The 19463-nt window shown below is 37.1% G+C and overlaps 1 protein-coding gene across 9 annotated transcripts in view; it reads right to left on the bottom strand.

The window, feature by feature from the left end:
• Positions 1–19463, bottom strand: part of LOC114937374 (uncharacterized) — a 126104-nt gene that overhangs the window by 22747 nt on the left and 83894 nt on the right. For 8 of the 9 annotated variants that reach the window (XM_085484952.1, XM_085484950.1, XM_085484953.1 and 5 more), the window contains one exon: positions 18276–18643. The exons of the other annotated variant lie outside the window; for it this stretch is intronic. In XM_085484952.1, the coding sequence (XP_085341078.1) occupies positions 18276–18515 (240 nt within the window). In that variant the 5' untranslated portion in view covers positions 18516–18643. The remainder of the gene's footprint in view (positions 1–18275; positions 18644–19463) is intronic. 9 annotated transcript variants of the gene reach the window in all.

Here is a 19463-nt window from a genome sequence, read left to right as displayed (position 1 = left end):
AGGTTCCTCTCTCGCCACTCGTTCATAAGAATTCACGTTCTTATGACGCATATCGTTTATAACTTCTTTTCGTAGATAGTGTTGCGCGTTTAGATGATTTTTAAATTAGCTGGATAAAGAGGAGATGAAAATATGTAAATTTAAATATAAATTTCAAGTGTAAGACAGGCAATAAGAGCCAAATCGCGGATGACAGTGCGTTATCCCAACGAAAAAATTTAGTTTCGTATACTTGAAATTTATATTTATGTTACAGAGCCTTGTTTAAACTCTTAATATGTAAATTTATCTTATTTGTTTTAAATATATCTAGATAAAGTTATGTAGCGACTCGCCTAGATAACTTCCAAATGATATTACTTTTTAAGACTGCTTACCTAAAGTTATAAAAAAAATTTTAATTATAAAAGAGAGATATAAAAATATTCATATTAATATTAATATTTTTATTTATAAGTTTTTATCGCTTACTGCCCAAGTTTTACTACTTAAATATTTTTATATGTTATGGCTCTAAACCAACCATTATATCTGAACATTATTTTAAATACTTTAGTAAAGATAATACTTTTTTATCTAAGATGCAGATATAGATAATAAAAATATGTATTATCTACATCTGCATCTGAAATGAAAAAAAGTGTTACCTTATTTATTAAAATAACTAGAATAATGTTTAGATAATTTGGATTAAAATCATCGTACATAAAAATACTTGAATAGAATTATAAGTATATTCCTTTTATTATCTAGATGAATCGCCATATAATTTTATCGTTTATCTAGAAATATTCAAAACGAAATCTTCATTTTATCTAAGATAAATTTACATATTTTTATTTCATCTAACCAATTAAAATCATCTAAGCATAACACTGGATGTGCATTTAAAATGTCTATTTTTTCTTCTAATTTTTCGGTAGAAAAATCTTTCGCGGGATGCATCGTCATTCGTGGTTTCTAGAAAAGTCTCCGTCGAAAAACTTCTTTTTTTTTTTTTTTTTATTTCCTCCTCAATCAATTTCTTGTCTCATCTACAAGTGCTCCGAGCGATCGTTGTTTTATTTAACCGTGTATGTTACTGTCGTCATAACAAGCCTTCGATTAATTGCGTCTCTTTTGTATGCTAATTGGCCGATGTCGTCGTGCATATTGTTGCAGAACGGCAGTAGTATAGGTAAATTGGTACGAGACCCTGCGCGCAAACGAATGTCGTGGGAATTTCCGGACAGTTGCGCGAATTTCTTTTCAACGTCCGCTAATAATAGCATATACCGGCGTCGTTAGAGAGGAAAATGTAACGGGACCAGGAATCCTTTTTTTTTTTACAAGTCGAGACGAAATTCTCAACGTCAGCTCGAAAAACACATACATACGTAATCATTATTTTAATGACAAAAACCATATTCTTCTCTATAAATTTTACTTTGTCGTAAAAAGAATCTCTCCTTCCTCCGTCAATTTTAAAATTTTTTTTCAACGTGGAATAATAATCGCGGAATAAAAATAGAGACACGTTAAAAAGAGGACACATATATTTAGACCTTTTCTACATAAAAAGAAGTTTGTCTCCTTTGTGTTTTTCCCTGTCGTAATATCCCTCTCTCTCCATTTCATACGTGTCCTTTTCGTTAATCCACGTCGCGAGCCTTAGTTTTCCTATTGATTTCTCGTTTCTTTTGTCATATCGAAGGGGTTGCGAACGACGAGTGTCTGACTCGGCCCCGCCCAGTCAATAGCCTGAATATTTAATGTTAGAAGTTCCGTATTGATTTTCGCGATTTTTACGTCTCCGCAAATAAGGCCGTAAAGATCGTCTCGCGAGCGGACGGAACCGGAGAAGAGGGAGGGAGGGGGTGCAGACGGGGGTGGGATGAGGGAGAGAAAGAGAGACGCATAGACGCGTTACTTTTCAGTGCCAGCTATATAACGCTTTTTATTATGCCGGGGCGCTTTTATGGGGAAATACTGCGATGAAAAAAAAAAAAAAAAAAGGAGGAAGACGTCGAGACGAGCGAGAGGAAAGGGCAGAAGAAGAAAGAAATTGCACTGCCCGGGTTTCATATCGAGTCATTACGATCCTCGGGCACTTTCACCCCCTCCCCCCACCCCCACTCTCCATCACCGGCTTCCTCCCTCTCGTCCGCCTACCCCGTCCGCGACGTCTTCTGACATTAAACTTTTTATCGTGCATAACGGGCGCTTCGTCTTTCGTCCGAAGTAAAAAAAAAATTTAAAAAAATAAAAAAAGAATATATAAATGGAAGAAACCGGCGGAGAGAGAGAGAGAACGAGCCGCTGTCTGCGCGGAAAAGGGTGCTTCGTCAAATTTGTCGATTTCCCTCGTCTACCCCTGACCGCTCCCACCTCTTTTCCCGCCCCGTCGCTTTTTTTTTTTTTTTTCTTTTTACGGCGAAAGCATGACAAGCGCACGATCGATCCCAAGACGCTTTTACGGCGAAAACGGCAACGAAATGCAGAATGCCGACGGAAATTTACATTTGTAATGGCGCGCAATAAATATTTATTCGACCGGACATTATTCCAGTTATTTATATGAATCGATACAAAAGTATATCGGAAAGAGAGAGACAGAGTGGATGGGAGAACGTAATGACGAGTATTGCCCTCGTATACTATATATATGTAGTACAAATGTCGATGGACGAATCGGTATTAGCGAAAGATCACGCTCTGATAATTTCAAAATTTTAATTTTCACGATATTTATAATTAGATAGTTATCTGGTGTAAAAAAAAATGATGATCTTACTGCAGCGAAAATCTTGATGTAACAAATAATAATTACGACTAATCCGTGTCAATAGAGATATTAATTTCTTGGAAAACGAATAATACCCCACTTTTGCAAAATCGATTCTTATATATATTAGCGTGGTCGTTATATAGGTTTTTTCAAAATTTTAATGTTGGATGGTCGTAAATCAGCTCTAAATGAAGAGAAAAAAAAATCTCTAATTTTTTCAGATTTTTATTTTGAGTCCTGAGTCTCCCTGTTGGCATGTAATTTTATTAATAATTTTATTAATACCACAGTTTTTTGCAGCTGCTTCTGTCATCAATTTTTGTTGTAAATAGTTTGAAATTTTAGTGAAAAAAAGTTGAAAATACCGAAAATATAGTATAAAATAATATAAAATAGTTAAATAATATAAATAGCGGAATAGCCCATATAATATTTATGACTATCTTTTATGAAAAATTAAATAATTTTGTTCACTACTTTTGCAGCTGACTCCATCTAGAACTGAAGTATAAATTAAGAATTTTTTCAAATTATAAAAAATATAATATAAATAATATTTAAATAACATATAAATGAATAAATAAATGAATTGATATAAGAATATAACATAACACGTGTAAACAGGGAGACTCAAAGCTGAAAATAAAAATCTGAAAAAATTAGAGAATTATTTTTTCTACATTTGAAGCTGATTTATAACCATCCAACATGATGTTCAATTTAACGACCACCCTAATATATATATATGCGAAATGAAATTAATGAATTGCGATTACTTGTTAGCATTTTTTCGGAATTTCCGTCTTCCGTAAATTATGCCGATCTTGGCATGAATCAGCAAGTGCGCGAGAGTTCAGAAAGCTCGAAAAGTTCCGGAAAGCGCTTGCGAGATAAGCGAAACGCGACGCGTTATCGCGAGGGAAAATTCCGTGTACCGAGCGAAGAATGAAAGCATTGATATCGAAATCGGTATCAATAAATATTGACGTTATAAGAGAAATATCTCTCGGATCCTGAAAAAAAGTTTATAGTATAAATATCTGATCCTGTTATAAAACCGAGAATAGAGCCGCTCATTGTGGAGATACGAAGTATCCGCACGACGGAGGAAAAATATTTTCTACAGCAATATTTAATATAGAAAATAATTTGCAGGCGCGGTCAAAATAGATTGATATGTCTCGGTTTTTTAACTTGTCTAATAAAAAAATACCATCTATAAATAATAGTAAAAAGAAGTAAAATATATACAAAAAGTTTGAATAAACGCGCACAGCATTATTTGTGATGATGTATAATTATTGTTTATTAATATCTCATATACAGGGTGTCCGGTAACTAACGGACCAACGATTACAAATGGATTCTTTGGTCAATTTGGGAACGATCTTTCCTCAGCGAAAATGTCGAAAAAGGTCATCATTTTTTACAACTTTCCAATATTTGTCATTATGTATCTTTTTATAACTAAGCCTCAAATTCAAATTTTATTATAGTAAACTCTACCTGAAATTAACCGAAGAATGTAATTATGTTAGACTTTTAACTCCAAAACGTTTAGTTTTAAAAAAACCTTTTTTTCAATCGCTTATAACTCGAAAATTATTGACTTCTCAACATTTTTGCTAAGGAAAAATCGTCTCCAAATTGGCCAGAGAATCCGCCCTTAATCATTGGTCCATTAGTTACCGGACACCCTGTATAGACTTTCGTTGTTTTCTCACGGGTCATTCGTTTTCGCGCATTCTGTTTCAAAAGCGAAAAATTATAATAATAAGGTAAAATATAATTATTTTTATTATAAGAATATATTTTTCTCACAATGAGAAGAACTATATAACGTAATTATTGTTTGTAATTTTTTAAATAAAAATGATTGTTAAACACTCTATATAAAACTACTTTACTTTGTAAATTATTTGCACTAATAATTTGTTAATTATTTTGTAATTACTAAAGACTAAAAAATAGATGAAAAAACATTACGTAACTTAATTTTTCTCAAATTATGATAATAATTTATCACTCTCGCTCACAATCAGAGCAATGTTAATATATTTTTTCAGTCTTGTTTCATAATTTTACTAATAAATAATTATATGTTTAAATTATATATTTAATTGACTTCTCAACATTTTTGCTAAGGAAAAATCGTCTTCAAATTGGCCCTCCAGAAAATCCGCCCTTAATCATTGGTCCGTTAGTTACCGGACACCCTGTATAATACCTGGCTGTAATTACCGAAATATTTGTCGACAGTCATTGTCGGTATTGAAAAAGGAATATCGAACGCTCCCTGCTAAGAACCGCGCTTTCGATCTCGTCCGGTGGAGAGTCATAACTCATAACGTATATAACGATACCGGAGACATTTCACTCGCCTGGCGAAGTTCGTTATAAAAACGAGATTACTGGCCCCACGGCTGCAGTTACGTAATTCGATCGATAGTTTAGGCGTTTCCCGTTTCTGGCGAACGAACGACAGCGGGTGGAAAGAAGAAAGAGCGGAAAGAGGAGAAAGAGAGAAGAGGCGAGACGAAAGAAAAAAAAAGACACCCCCTTTTGTGTCTGACGCGAGGGTAGAATCGAAACAAGAAACTTAACGAACCTGTCTTTTTTAAGGCGTCGATCCTTCCCGCAGCTCCTCGCTTCGAAGAGCTTTGTAAAAATTCGTTTTGCCGGCGATTGTCTTGCCGCGATGGAAGTGTCGCACTCTGTACAGAATGTTTTACTGTTTACAGATACGAAGTCTCGATCGACTCCTCTTTTGTGAAAATAACCGCGATGACGATAAGATATTTTGGATTATATAGACGCGGTTCTCTTTCGCGAAAATTAAGCTTCCGAGGCGCGAGCTGCTAATATTAAGTTGATTTTATTTAGTTGTAAAAGCAATCGGTGTTTGCTGCTATCTGAATAAAATTATATAGATGATCATCTAGACACTTTGGCATCTTATCTTTATATAGATAATAAAATATGTATTATCTACATCTGTGTGTGTACATCTTATTGTTAGATGGAAAAAGTATTATCTTTACTAAATTAGAATAATGTTCAGATAATTTGGTTTAGAATAGTAGCATACAAAAATACTCGAGTAGTAGAATTTAAGCAGTAAGCGAGAAAAACTTGGAAATAAAAATATGAATATATTTTTCTATTTCTTTTATAATTTACATTTTTTAATAACTGTTCATTATATAAGCAGTCTTCAAAATATTATCTGGAAAATTATCTAGATGAATAGCCATATATATAATTTGATCTTTTACCTAGATATATTCAAAACAAAATCATCTTCATTTTATCTAACAATAAGATAAATTTACATATTTTTATCTCATCTTTTTCTAGCTAATTTTTTAATTATCTAAGCACGACACTGAAAGCAATTAATCTTGACACTAATGAATCAAGAGATTGTCAAGAAAGCTGACGTATAATCAGATTTTCAACAAGGAAAATCAATTTAGAATAAAGTACAAAAAATCGTATACATATATACGATATGCACGTAATAGTTCTCAGGCACATTTATATATATATATATATCTTGTCTAGAATTTAATAATCTCGATATGCGCGAGCGATCCTTTGATCCTTGCATTAATTACCTCGGATCATAGAGATTATATCGTATTAAACGGGCCGCGAGGAAATACAATTCGAACAGTCGATGTTCAGCAACAATGAAGGAAGATCGAGGAGACTCAAAATATTCCAATACAGAATGGCTGACGTTTCAACGAAGACGAGTTTCGCGACGCAATGTCGGGAGAAAATTCAGATAAAGAAGAGAAAGATCTCGCGTTCGTGCGCTCGTAAATCGACGTTATAGAAAACGGTCTTACATAATTCTATAAATAATGCATAGGCACGATTTCCAGTTTAGAGGCTGCGGTCGGTATCTTTCTCGTACACACAAAAAGTTCATCGTGCTACGTCACTAGTAGTATATGCCACGAAAGATGAAACTGGAATTAATTAAAAAAACAGCAGATAGGATTTGCTCAATTTTTCCGCGCGACTCTCACGTCCGGATAAAGAATTAAATTTTGGCGAAGAATTGCATATTTGTCGCTAAAAAAAAAAAAAAGACAATAAGCGATGACAAAAAATTATTCATCCGTAAAAAAAGATGATTATCGCTTTAATAATTATTTTCGTATCTCTTTTGTACATTAAAAAAAAAAAGAAGAAAGTACAAATTGAAGAAGCTCTTTCGCGAGTCGCGTAAAAATTCAAGGGTTGTATGCGTTTGTTTTAATTTCGAAATCCATCTTTCCCTACAATTTTGAGAGAGAAAAAAAAGGGAACGCGACATATAGGACTGCGAGGAGATAACTACAAACTTCTGCATGCGTGAAATTATGCGGAGCGATACACGATGTAGTAATTCGTTTTAAGGAATTTTCGACAAACCGCGAAATTGCGTTCGCGGAAGGTGCTGTTAAACGGAGTTTCGAACTTCGATTTCCCGGAATTACGTAACAACATTTATATCGCGATGTATTTTTATTCCGGGACGTTCTCAAGACGCGAAACGAATTTTCATAGGGGTTGAACGGTGATGCGCGGTTCTCGGCGAATACAAACCGCTGCTATAGCTCATTTCCTCGTTCGTCGATTTGAGTTTGCGCCGGCGTATATCGCGTAACAGCTGTCGACCTGACGGTCGCGAGACGATTCAAAAATTTCTAACAATAAGACAGCAAGCCCCGAAGGCCATGACCGTGAAAAAGCCATAATGAAAAGCTGAGACGAATATTTAAAAATTTCTGAGCCATTGTTGGGTTTTTTTTTCATTTTTTTGAGGAGACTGAATAATAAAGAAAAAAGAACACACACACACATACAGAGATATAGATAAAGACGGACAAGAAACCGGAATTGCGAAACGAGAGAAATAATACGAATATTCTTTGTGTATACACCTGAATAGAACGGAACACACATATGTATTTTTTATACATTTTTGTATCTTTTATATATTTCTTACCGTCGTGCCCTGATAAATATCTTTCACAATTGTGTTTTCGTACTTTACATTAATTCTCGTGCAGTTTTTAAAGATCGTCATTAACTATATCGATTTGCTTTTTCCTAATGTAATTAAGATATCGTCGTTAAGATTGCGATAAATATGATGCAAAGAGAAAATAATATAAATAATTTTTAATGATAACGCATATCTGGTTTTTAAGATAAAACAATAAAAATAAAATGTATAAAAGTAAAATAAACAATCACGAAGAAGAAAAATAATCTCTAATCAAAAATCAAATGATCTCTATCAAAACTTTGACGAAACGAAATAAAGAAATCTTTCCGTTTGCGATGGCGTAAGAAAGTTTCTTATCTGCCGCACGTAAGTCACGCGGGAATTTTCTAATAATGCAGCACGCGGATCTCGTTGTTTTGCCGCGCGTCATGCCCAACGAGTTTAACGAGCAAGAAAACGCGCCGCCGAGTCGGGTGTGCGTTTTAGAGCGAACAAACCCCCCGAAGTATGCGTAAAAAAATAACGGCGCGAGTCCAAGCGGGAGTTTACGAACTCCCTATACACATCTATCCGCGGCGAGCAGTGGTTTTTTTTCCCCCCAAAATTTTTACATTTTATCTGTTTTTATGAAATATCTAAATAGATTACCAAATTGCGGTAACGAACATAGAAATGAGTGTGCATATACACGCACCGCAACAACATACACACATAAAACAATCTAAAATAAAATCACGAATTTGGAGTTTAACGATGAATTTTTTAATAAGTTTATAAAGTCGATTTTCTCTCGGAGAAAAGAATTTTTGAGTTTGTTATTTCTAACAATTTTTAAATATCTTAAAATTACACAATTTTACAGAGTCGTAATATGAAAGTGTATAATAGCAAAAAGTTTATATATATATATATATATTACTTTTTTTTAAAGAACCCTTATTTATAGTCTTATACTGTCGTCTATATCTTCCTTTTTTTTAACTCCTACATTTATAATTCTATTGCATTTTTTATCGCATGAGAAAAGTGGAGAACTCACACATGGTCTAATTTTGTACGGTATTAAGTTACAAATGCAATTTTGCTACATTTCGACCGCATTTCCAGGTGAAAATGTGTAGCAGAAATGGCACGTACGCACACACACACCTACATTCTAGCATTCCTTAAATTTTTAAATAAAAAGTCCACCAACTTTAATTAAATCTGCATCTGCAGAAAAGAAAGATAGACATTTTCAACCTCAACAATTTTGAAAAATAAGAGTTCTGTTTGAGACACAAAAAAAAAAATTATTTGCAAAATCTCTACGGTGGAATAGATTAGTACATCGATATTTATTTGCACGTATTCGATTTTGTTCAGTCAAATAATGTTTTTTTTTTTTTTTTAGTGCAGTATCACTCAATTGATTCGAAAAATATTTCGATTTTTAAATTTTTTGCACATATTTATATCGCTCTCTGCACTTTCGTTTATGATTCTCGTGTATCTCGCGCCTTTTTCGCGCATACTAATGGTCCATCCCGATTTTCGCATCGGTGGCCGGAACAAAGCGCCGCTCGTGCATCGCGTAATGTAAATGAACGCAGGAGGCAACGAGGAGAACAACGTGGCAAGTGGGACGTTGGCACGGCGGAATCTAATGAAAAATATTAAGCCCTGATAAATATTAGCGTACACATGTGAGATATGAATATAACAGATTAATCTTCTTTGCCACTGTCAGAGTGGCTGGTCCCCGCCTGTGCGAGCGAGCGGTTTCGCGGTTTATATATGCATGCAGGCACGTGGAAGAATATAGTGTGACTCAGTAATGGCAGTCCTCGAAGAGTGAAAGGATGGGAGGGATGTACTTCATCAGCGGGATAGAGCAAGATAGTCGAATATACGAGGCAAAAGGAGATAAATAGGCGGCGGTAAGGGAGAAGGGAGAAAATGAATGGGTGAGGGAGTGAGTCAGAGAGCGAATGAACTAACGAATGAGTGAGAAAAGATACTCGGAATACGTGTGAGTGAGATGCGTGTGGGAAATGGGTGTGGGACAGGGAGGGTGGAAAAAAAGTGCTCGCGCCCGTACGAAAATATCGATTATACTTTTTTACGAGTTCACTCGCTCCGGCGAGTGTTAATTTCGCGAAACGATCTCTCCTTCGCCACGTTCGTAAAATGCTATTAGAGCACGTGCTTCGGCGTCGCTTTTGGACACTTCAGTTTTGGAATTTTTCGACTCGAAAAATTCGAACAGGTAACGACGCTGCAGTGTCTCGAAATTCTTTTCTCAAAAAAAAAAAGGTTGGTTTTTAAGATTAATTTAAATCCTGACAGTGAAGACATCTACACGTTGTATTCTTCAGAAAAGTATTACAAAGGAAAAGGATTAGAGATGCACATAGCCTGGAGTCTAGAAATGAAGTTTATATAAGACCCCGAAGGAAATGCATAGGGAAAAATATTATTTTGGATTAGATATGATTTTAACGTGTGTTAATTATTATATAAGATACACGGAGAAAATTTTCACTTAGAATTTAAATGCCTGAAAATCATGGCAATCGTGGGATAATACGGTATTGGAGGAATTTTATAAGAGTTTCTCTGATTAATATTTACCACACAATAAAAAAAATATTAATATACACATAGTAAAATAAATCGAACATATTTTATATCTGTAGATACAAAATTCTTCCAAAAATCAGCAGTTACATCAAATGGTTGTTTCTCAACCCCTCTTATACGAAGAACTCTATTCTGTCGATTTTACTCGATATTTGGCAGGTCGGGATTCAACGGGGCGAGCAACTTGGGATCCGAGAGCACATTTGCGAGAATAAAGAACGTCAAATCGTATTATTACTTGTACAATTAGAGAGAGAGAAGGCTGTCGCGTTTTTAGAACGCAGGATGTCCGGGTTTAATGACCTTAGCACCTGGCAGCCCCTCTGTACCGGCACATAATTACCCGCAACGCACCAGGGTAATACCCGTTGTGCATCTTGAGAACGAGAGACGAGTGGTCTATATCGTTACGGTCGAGAACGCGTAGAATCCCATACTGTCGTTTTTTCTCGCTCTCTTTTCACGCCGCGTGGCTTGATCGATAATGTATCCAAGCCAGCATTAACGTTCATCATCCGGTTAAAAACTGGCCTAAACTTCCCCCTCTCCCTCCACGTTCCTCCTCCAAATGTTCAGAAATTTCGCTTGTCATCGAGCTCAAACTCCGCCCTACGTCGATAGCATGGTTCATCGTTTCAACTATATGTATACACATATATTTGAATCGTGACGTCAATCGACTAGTAACGTGCAAAAAAAAGTTCATCCTTCTTTTTTTTTTTAAGGATTTAGTTTAAAAAATTGTAATACGTTTATTTGCTTGTGCGAGCTATATTATATCTGAAGGATATTTTTCCACATTACATATCATTGCACAGCTTGCAAGATTTTTTTTAACACGATAAAATTATATGTTAATGTATATATTAATTTTATCATTTAAATAGGAAAATGTTTTTAAATCACACGCGGTGAAATATATTTATATATAAAATACTTTGCATTTATATTTTTGATATATTATCGAATGTGCATAATTTTGTCGTATCCGAATACTTTTCTGCGTAATAGTGATGGATAAATGCGTTTTTTGTCCTTTGCGAGCGTAAAATGCTGGTGTTAATTTGGACTTAATGTAATTTCACGCGTGTATGTATATTCGAATATGCATGTGTGTGCTTACGCGCGTTTTTTGTAAAATATAAGTTGTTGGTTTTTCACGAATGATAATTAATTCAGTTTAGGATTTCTCGAGCGTACTCTTTGACATCGCAATGTAATATTTATAAAGCACAATTAATTTCCATGTCTGTCACGACGGTATATGATCGGGGTTGAAAAATGTGTTCCCACAATGCTATCATAATAAATTAGTTCTTTCCCGCGGATGTTTATTTCGCGCTTCAATTGAGTACCAAAAGAAGGGCAATTAAATTGTAATAAACACGCGGTTAGCGCAGAGAGCAAATAAAAGTTTACGTTGCGGAAATTACGTATCATACATTCGCATTATTTGAAAACTAAACGAATGCATATTTATGCAGAGAATGATTATAAAGTTCTTCAATTTTTGTAACATTTTCACAACCGGAGGAATAATCGTTTATTTTAAATTTATTTTTAAAATGACGATAAAAATCTTTTATATTCTACTTCTCTTTTTTATCTTGTTTGTATTCTTATTAAAAGGAAATCCTCGTTATACGCAGGAATAAATGTATTCAATTTATAGCTACTTCTAATGTAAAGAAAACTCTGGAAAAACATGTTTAGTTAAACGGTTATTTTTAATCAAAATCGATCTCAAACTTAAATATTGCAAACGCAGAAAATTAAAAGCAACCAAATATGAACATAAGATTTAAATGCAATTTTGAAACACTCTTGCTGCCGATTGCGCAATCGATAATTATCAATTATAGATGCTGATTTGTTAAACCATGACACATGTTTCGAGGCAAATGTGTTAAAATTTTACAGAAAAAATCCAAGTCTCTCTCTTTTCTTTTTTCCTTTTTCAAACATTGTGTATAATTCAATCAGTCCGGAGTTTTGACCGTTTCGCGCTAAAAAAAGAATTCCGGAAACGTTATCGCGCGTGGGTGGGGATAGAACGATTAACGAAACACGGTCATCGGAAAAAGCGATGTGTTGCATAGTCCAAGTGATAACTGATATTTTTATGCTCTCTCTCTCTCTCTCTCTCTTCGAGATTCGGAGCGCGATCGGATGATACTCTCTTTCGATGACACTGCAACTTATTTCGCAACACACTCGGTACAATTGATAATAGTACGATGAAATATATCGCTTTGGACTGGACTGGATTATCTCGGAACTGTTTGTTAAAGGAATCCTAAAGCGAATCCAATAATTTTTACATAGCTGTTTGATGCAAATGGGGAATTTTCTTTATCACGGTAAAAAAGGATAAAAATATTGCGCATTGTCAGTCATCATATATCTGATAAATGAACGCGCGCAATTTCTCGATCGCGAACGGCTCATTGCCAAGGGATTCATTTATTCTTCCGTGCCGAGGGGAGATTTTAAATCCCCGGGTCGAGGAAAAGCAAAATTAATTATTCTCGCACGGATGTATCTCGTTCCTGTCGTGATTCGCGCACATCAGAGCGCGAATGGGTACCCGCTTGCAGTACCTATATACCTTCGCGGTATCTGCGCGAATGAATCAAGAGAAGACACGCGAGAGAGTCATCGCGAACGAATATAGAAGATTCTCTTGTTCCGGAAGCGGCGTGCGCCCTCACCCTTCTTTTCCTCCCTTTCGCATTCAGAGAGCGTCGTTTAAGAGGCATCTCAAAAGTTCTATTCGCTCTTTTTTTTTTCCCTCTCGACGCAATCGTGCGGGATAGAAATTTTCCGAGAGCTCACGAGTCCGACGGGAATACGGGCACCGATAACCATTGCCGTATAAAGTATATTTCCTCCTGTTTCGAGAGATACATGAGTTTTTTTTTATATATACCGCGATGTGGACGGACGAATCTTCTCCTTCGAAAGTTCCGGATCGAATCGGGAACGATTCGATATTACAAAAGTTTCGAATTCTTTTCTTTTGTGCCGCTCGAAATAAGCCAAGTGTGGGGTATATAGCTATGGTTATCGTCTCATCGTGTATAGACCGTTTTTCCTACGACACGACTCTTTTTCCTCGTGAGCGAGCGAGCGAGCTGTAATTATATGAACCTATCCATCATCGTGTGCTTCTGTCAACAAGTAAAAACCGATCGATACATTGGTAATGAGTATAATGGTAATGCATCTTTTCTTTCGTTACATTGTTAATTAAGTTGAGTGAGTAGCAAGAATCAATTCAATAAGATTGGCAATAACTTGAAATCTTAAATATTTAAAAAATTAATTAACAAATTATACGGGATTAATAAGCTAATATAACAGTATCATTAACCGACACTAGAGATTTTGTAGTTGAATTTTCTTCACGTGTTTTCCAAAATCGATTTAAGAAAATGACAGATGGAGAGAGAGAGAACTAATTAGGTAACCGAAGCTGTCAACAGATAGATTTCCGTAAATCTGTCTTCTCGGATGATTTTCGAAAGGCTTTTATCTTCAACAACAGGATTAATAAGCTGATGTATAACATCATTAACCGACACTAGAGATTTTGTAGTTGAATTTTCTTCACGTGTTTTCCAAAATCGATTTAAGAAAATGACAGATGGAGAGAGAGAGAACTAATTAGATAACCAAAGCTGTCAACAGATAGATTTCCGTAAATCTGTCTTCCCGGATGATTTTCGAAAGGGTTTTATCTTCAACAACAGGATTAATAAGCTGATGTATAGCAACATCGTTAACCGACACTAGAGATTTTGTAGTTGAATTTTCTTCACGTGTTTTCCGAAATCGATTTAATAAAATGACAGATGGAGAGAGAGAGAGAGAACTAATTAGGCAACCGAAGCTGTCAACAGATAGATTTCCGTGAATGTTCTGTCCTCTCGGACGATTTTCAAGAGACTTGTCCCCAACAATGGAGTGTCGCGCAAGTAGGACTGCTTACTTCGAAAGAGTAAAGTAATCGCGCTGACCAAAGTTAAACAAGGTTATCGGCCCAACTAGTTCATAACGCTACTGTGAGAGATCGAGGGCAAAGACCTCGAAAAAGTCTCGTCATCGAGCTTTGCCTTCGAGCCCGCGCGCGCAGGGCAGGTGGTGCTAGACGAGGAAACAGCTGTCCACAAAGCTTGTCCCCTCTCCCTTCGAACGCGCTGTGAACTTCTGTCGCCTCGAGTCCCTTTCGTTTTCGTTTCGCCGTCATCGCCTGTCGTCGTCGTCGTCTGTCAAGGTGGTTGCATGATATTTCCACGTCGATACTTTATCTCGACTGTGCTCAACAACACGTTTTCAACATGCGTACATTTCATTGTGTTTTATACATAAGAAATTATATTATATGTATATACTCTCTTTCTCTCTCTCTCTCTTCTCCCATCCAGATTCATTCAGTCATGTCGAGAATAATGCAATTTGTAACTTTCAGAGTAACTCTGTCGTAATCTGCATATTTTCGCAGTTTTCGCATATTCGAAGGTGCGCGTTCTCTGTTTTCCTCATTCTTCTCTATCGCAATTCCAGACGAAGGGACCAATTCCTAGGTCCTAAATCTAGACTCAAAGATCGAAAAAAATGTGGCGAGAGAAACAAAGCTCTACCTAATTACACGTTGTATCGCTGTATACATATCGACACTTCGGTTGCGACGACCTTCCTTCATCGCGACCCTACGCTGCACCCACCGGTGGGTATCGCCGGAAGCGAGCGCCGGCCGGCCGGCTTTTGCCGGCGATGGCGGGAAAAGGGGACGAGAGAGAAAGAGAGACACGGAGAGTTAAGTGAGTCGCCGCGATGCGGGCGCGGACGGGGGAAAGAAACGAAAAAGCCCGCGCGCGTTGTGCCGCCGGCGGCGGCGGCATTCTAAATTTAGGAGGAAGTATTGATTTTACAATTTGGACCCCTCCCAAAGTAAAAAATAAACCAAGCCGAACGTACTCTACTTTGATAGAGTGCCTCTCCTCTGCGCGGCTTCGTTTCGACGCACAGGCCGTCGAAGAGAAAGATAGAGAGAGAGAGAGAGAGGGAACCGACCGAAGGGAAGAAAGAGGGTGGAAGCGCGCGCGGGAGGGGCAGAGGAAGGGAGTAATAAAGAGAAGGAAAGAGGGAGGCCGACGAGTCGAGGAGGGGGTGGTGGAGGGACGGAAGAGAGAAAAGAGTGTGGCGAAATGGCGTAGTTCCACTCCGGGTAAGAAACAAAGAACAGAAAATTGATCGTTTGTTAAGTTTTATGTTCCTACGCCGGCGAGAGAAAGAAGACACTCGTCCGTTTGTGTCTTCTCCCAAGTCTTCCTTCTTCTTTCATTCCCCTCTTCACCCTCCTTGTGTCTTCGGGTATATAATCCGCCGACGTGTCTCGTTCCTTTCTCTCTGTCTCTCTCTCTCGTCGCGACGTACAATAAGACCAATCGAGGAAATTCTACGCGACGCGCTATGGGAAAAGAACCAGGGGGCATGCAGAAAAACGCGAAAGAGAGGGAACGAGAGAGAGAGACACGTGTATGCGAAAAAGAGGAAGAAGTCCGTGGACGGCATTACATTCGTCGTCTGCTACAGATCGTCCAGCTTTTTTGACTGGGAATAGAATCCAATTATCAGGAGTCGGAATCGTCTCCATCACGAATGAGGGAGAGAAAGAGGAGAGAATTCCCTTAGTACTATTATACGGTTTTTCAGGTTTCCGCGTATACACGTGGGGATACAAACGTTATTTTACTTTGACGACCACCTCATCATCTATAATTAGCGAACGACGACAATACGAGAATGATGATGATGATGATGATGACAGTGAGAGAGGAGCGTCTCGACGGCGTCTGAAGAGACGCGGATTGTTTGGACTTCGGTGCAGCTGACCGTTAAACAAAGTGTAACTGATGCAAGTCATCGAGATTTCCCAAGCGTAACCTGGATAACTGATTCTAAGAGAACGCGTGGCTAATTCATGCACTCGATCAATGGAGCGTGAATCGTTCTGTTAGAAACAAATGGGATATAATTACGCAATAGAGAGCTGTTATGTATTACATTTACTCTGAATTAATCGAGACTAATCTAGTGGGTTATTTGAAATAAAGATATATTTTTTTTTTAATTCTCAATATGAATTTATTAATTAGATCAACGCGATATATTAGAATTTGTCATAGATCCTCCTTATAATGTTTTAAACATAAAAATTACTAATTGCAAGGTACCCAAACAACATATGTCTAAAAACGGGACATGAGCCGTCTTAAAGATATATTTTAATATGACGTCTAAAATATATCTTAATGACGTCCTTTAAGACGTCTCAGTGTTTCGATTTTAAACGTTTTTTGTTGTCTGGGTAGATTGTATCGACGTGATTATGTTGATTTAAAATTAAGATTCCGATTGTGATTTTTTTCACCCGTCGTCTCTTCCCATCGAATGATGGATGAAAGGAACCATAATGTTGCGGGGAGCTAATATATCAAAGACTACATGGAAAAAAAGGCGCAATTTATTAGTAGATAAACCAAGAGGAGCTATAGAATTCAGGGGAGGAAAATGTCATTTTTCGAAATTGCAGTCTTTTGAAAGGAAGATCCGATATGTAGAGCACACAGATATTATATATATATATTTGTCGAAGAAACCGGGCAGTACGAAAACAGTCTTTGATAATTTCGGAAAGTGCTATTTTTCTCTCGGGGAAAGCTTTTGACGGGCGACTTGCCGTAACATCCTATATTACGTACCCGTGAATGAAAACGTTATTCCTTGCTATATTCGAGATGGAGTTTCCGAAGTAGAGAAATTGTGTGGGGATTTCGGAATGCCAATGTGTCGGAGCAATGTGGTTGCAATTTAGTTTCTCCAGCGTTGCCGAAAACTGAATTAGACGTTTCGTCACGTTAACCGAGTTTTGACAAGAGAACCAAGTCACAAGGAACGAAGTTCCGATTAGCGACGACGAAGTTGGTTGGTTTTGCTCGCGCAAGTATATCGCGGTTTCCGCGCAGCTTTTATATATCCTTATTTATATATATATATATATATATATATATATATATATCGACTCGATTATTTTAATTGAAAATTGACAAGATAACTCTCGCGATGTAGCGAGGGACTGAGCTCGTTTCGAGCCGGATTCGAGATGAAATATCGAGGAAAATGGCAATTTTATTATATATTTCCCGTAAATCGAATTGTGAAATTCCACTTATCGAGTTTCAGTCATAAATCCAATTTCATGTTACAGCGAAATTCCGGAAATCGAGTTTCCGCGTATTCTGAATCATTCGCGACTAATTTCTCTATTTTCGCGGTAGAAACTTCTTATATCGTTGCGAGAGATTTTCATATCAAACGCACTTCTGTGCCACAAGCTTTTCAATCGACTCGTATTATCGTCGCCGCGGATTACTCAACCGCGCATCGATACATCCATTCGTGCTTATGTCACAAACGAGCGGACGAGATCGAAATAGAGTCGTTCATTATTCCTTAATAAGAAAGAAAAAAAAACAGTTCTTAATAGACGATAAAATGATATTTCGAATAAATAATCCGAGGAATGGCGAATTTAATTTCTCGCTCTACGCGGACACGTAAGAAGATTTATAGTCTTCGATCCCGAAGTCAACAAAGTTTATTTTTAAAGATAGCGGGACACAATGTTAATTAAAAATAGAATTTATCGCCCGTATCATCGAAATCGGATCTCTCACACGCCGTTCTCGATTTCTGCTTGCCGAATCAGCTTGCGAACGACAACAATTCCATAAGCGTGAAATAAACATGTGTGGCAAGATACGGGAAGCGCGTCATCGTTGACATCACGATCGCGAGACGCTTCGCTCTATTTACCTTGTGCGCCCGCAGCGTCTTGCCCTCGCAGGCGAGCGTGACGTCGCAGTAGGCCTGTCGCTCGAGCAGCTGTGAGAACATGGTCTGCAGATTGCTGTGATGGTACTTCCATCTCAGGCAGTACTGTTGCGGGAACATGGTGGTGGCGGTGAATGACGATGAGGATGACGATGACGATGACGATGACGAGCTGGTCGTCGCAGCGGGCGCGGGTGCTGAACAACCTCGTTGTTGAAGCATGCGCGGGCCTGGCACCGCCGTGCTGCTGTTGCAAACTCCCCCTCGACCGAGCCGGCCACCGTTGCGTTTCGCTTCCGGGGTTCACCGTACTCACGTCGCCCGCCCTCTTCGTTTCTCCCCGCCAATGTCTGCAACATCGGAAGAACCTGTGTCGAAGGAGGAGTCGAGAGGGTGCACCGATATCGGGTGAGTCACACCTGGGGCACCGCATTGTACGAAAAATTTCAAGAGCCCGGATCAAAGAGGGAAAGAGACTTCGAGGAGACGCTGCGCGATGTCGCGGACGGTGACCCACCCGATATCGTCGTCCCGGATTCTTTTCACCCGATTTCCAAGGGAAATTTATTAAATTAACGAAAATTTCTTAATCAGAGATTAATATATGTCACGCCGTTTATAACAGCGAGAAAAAGTTTTTTTTTTTTTTTTTCCGCATAAAACTTATTCTCAAGAATCCTAAAGTATATCGGAAAAAAATTAATTAAATTAATTAGCAAGTTATTAATTGTATATTTAAAAAAAAGTAAATGCGATGTAAAAAAATTATCAAGTGAAATATTTGAAATAAATATGCTATATATATATATATATATATATATATATATATATATATATATATCTGAGGTTTAACAGATTAATCACTGATTAGTCATGCACAGAAATAAAATAAACTTAAAAACGTATCACTTTATCGTTGTTCATATTCTAACACCTGAACACGTTACAGCAACAACTTTGTATTCATTTAACGTATAAAATGCAAATCAAAATAAATGTAGCTCCGACAAATTATATAAAAATTTTATTTACAAAGAATTTTTTTTATTTAAAATTCAAATAATAAAATAAATGCGTTTTAACAAAATTTTGGAACGGACTTTAGAAATATTTTTATCGTAAGACTTTTAATTAAAAAGAAAGAAATAAACGAACGGTCCTCCAATTAAT

The sequence above is a fragment of the Nylanderia fulva genome, unplaced genomic scaffold, assembly GCF_048542155.1.
Source record: "Nylanderia fulva isolate GAGA-0341 unplaced genomic scaffold, ASM4854215v1 Scaffold33, whole genome shotgun sequence".
Classification (NCBI taxonomy): domain Eukaryota; kingdom Metazoa; phylum Arthropoda; class Insecta; order Hymenoptera; family Formicidae; genus Nylanderia; species Nylanderia fulva.
The sequence above is the reverse complement of the archived record's forward strand: the minus strand, read 5'-3'. Positions and strand labels throughout refer to the sequence as shown.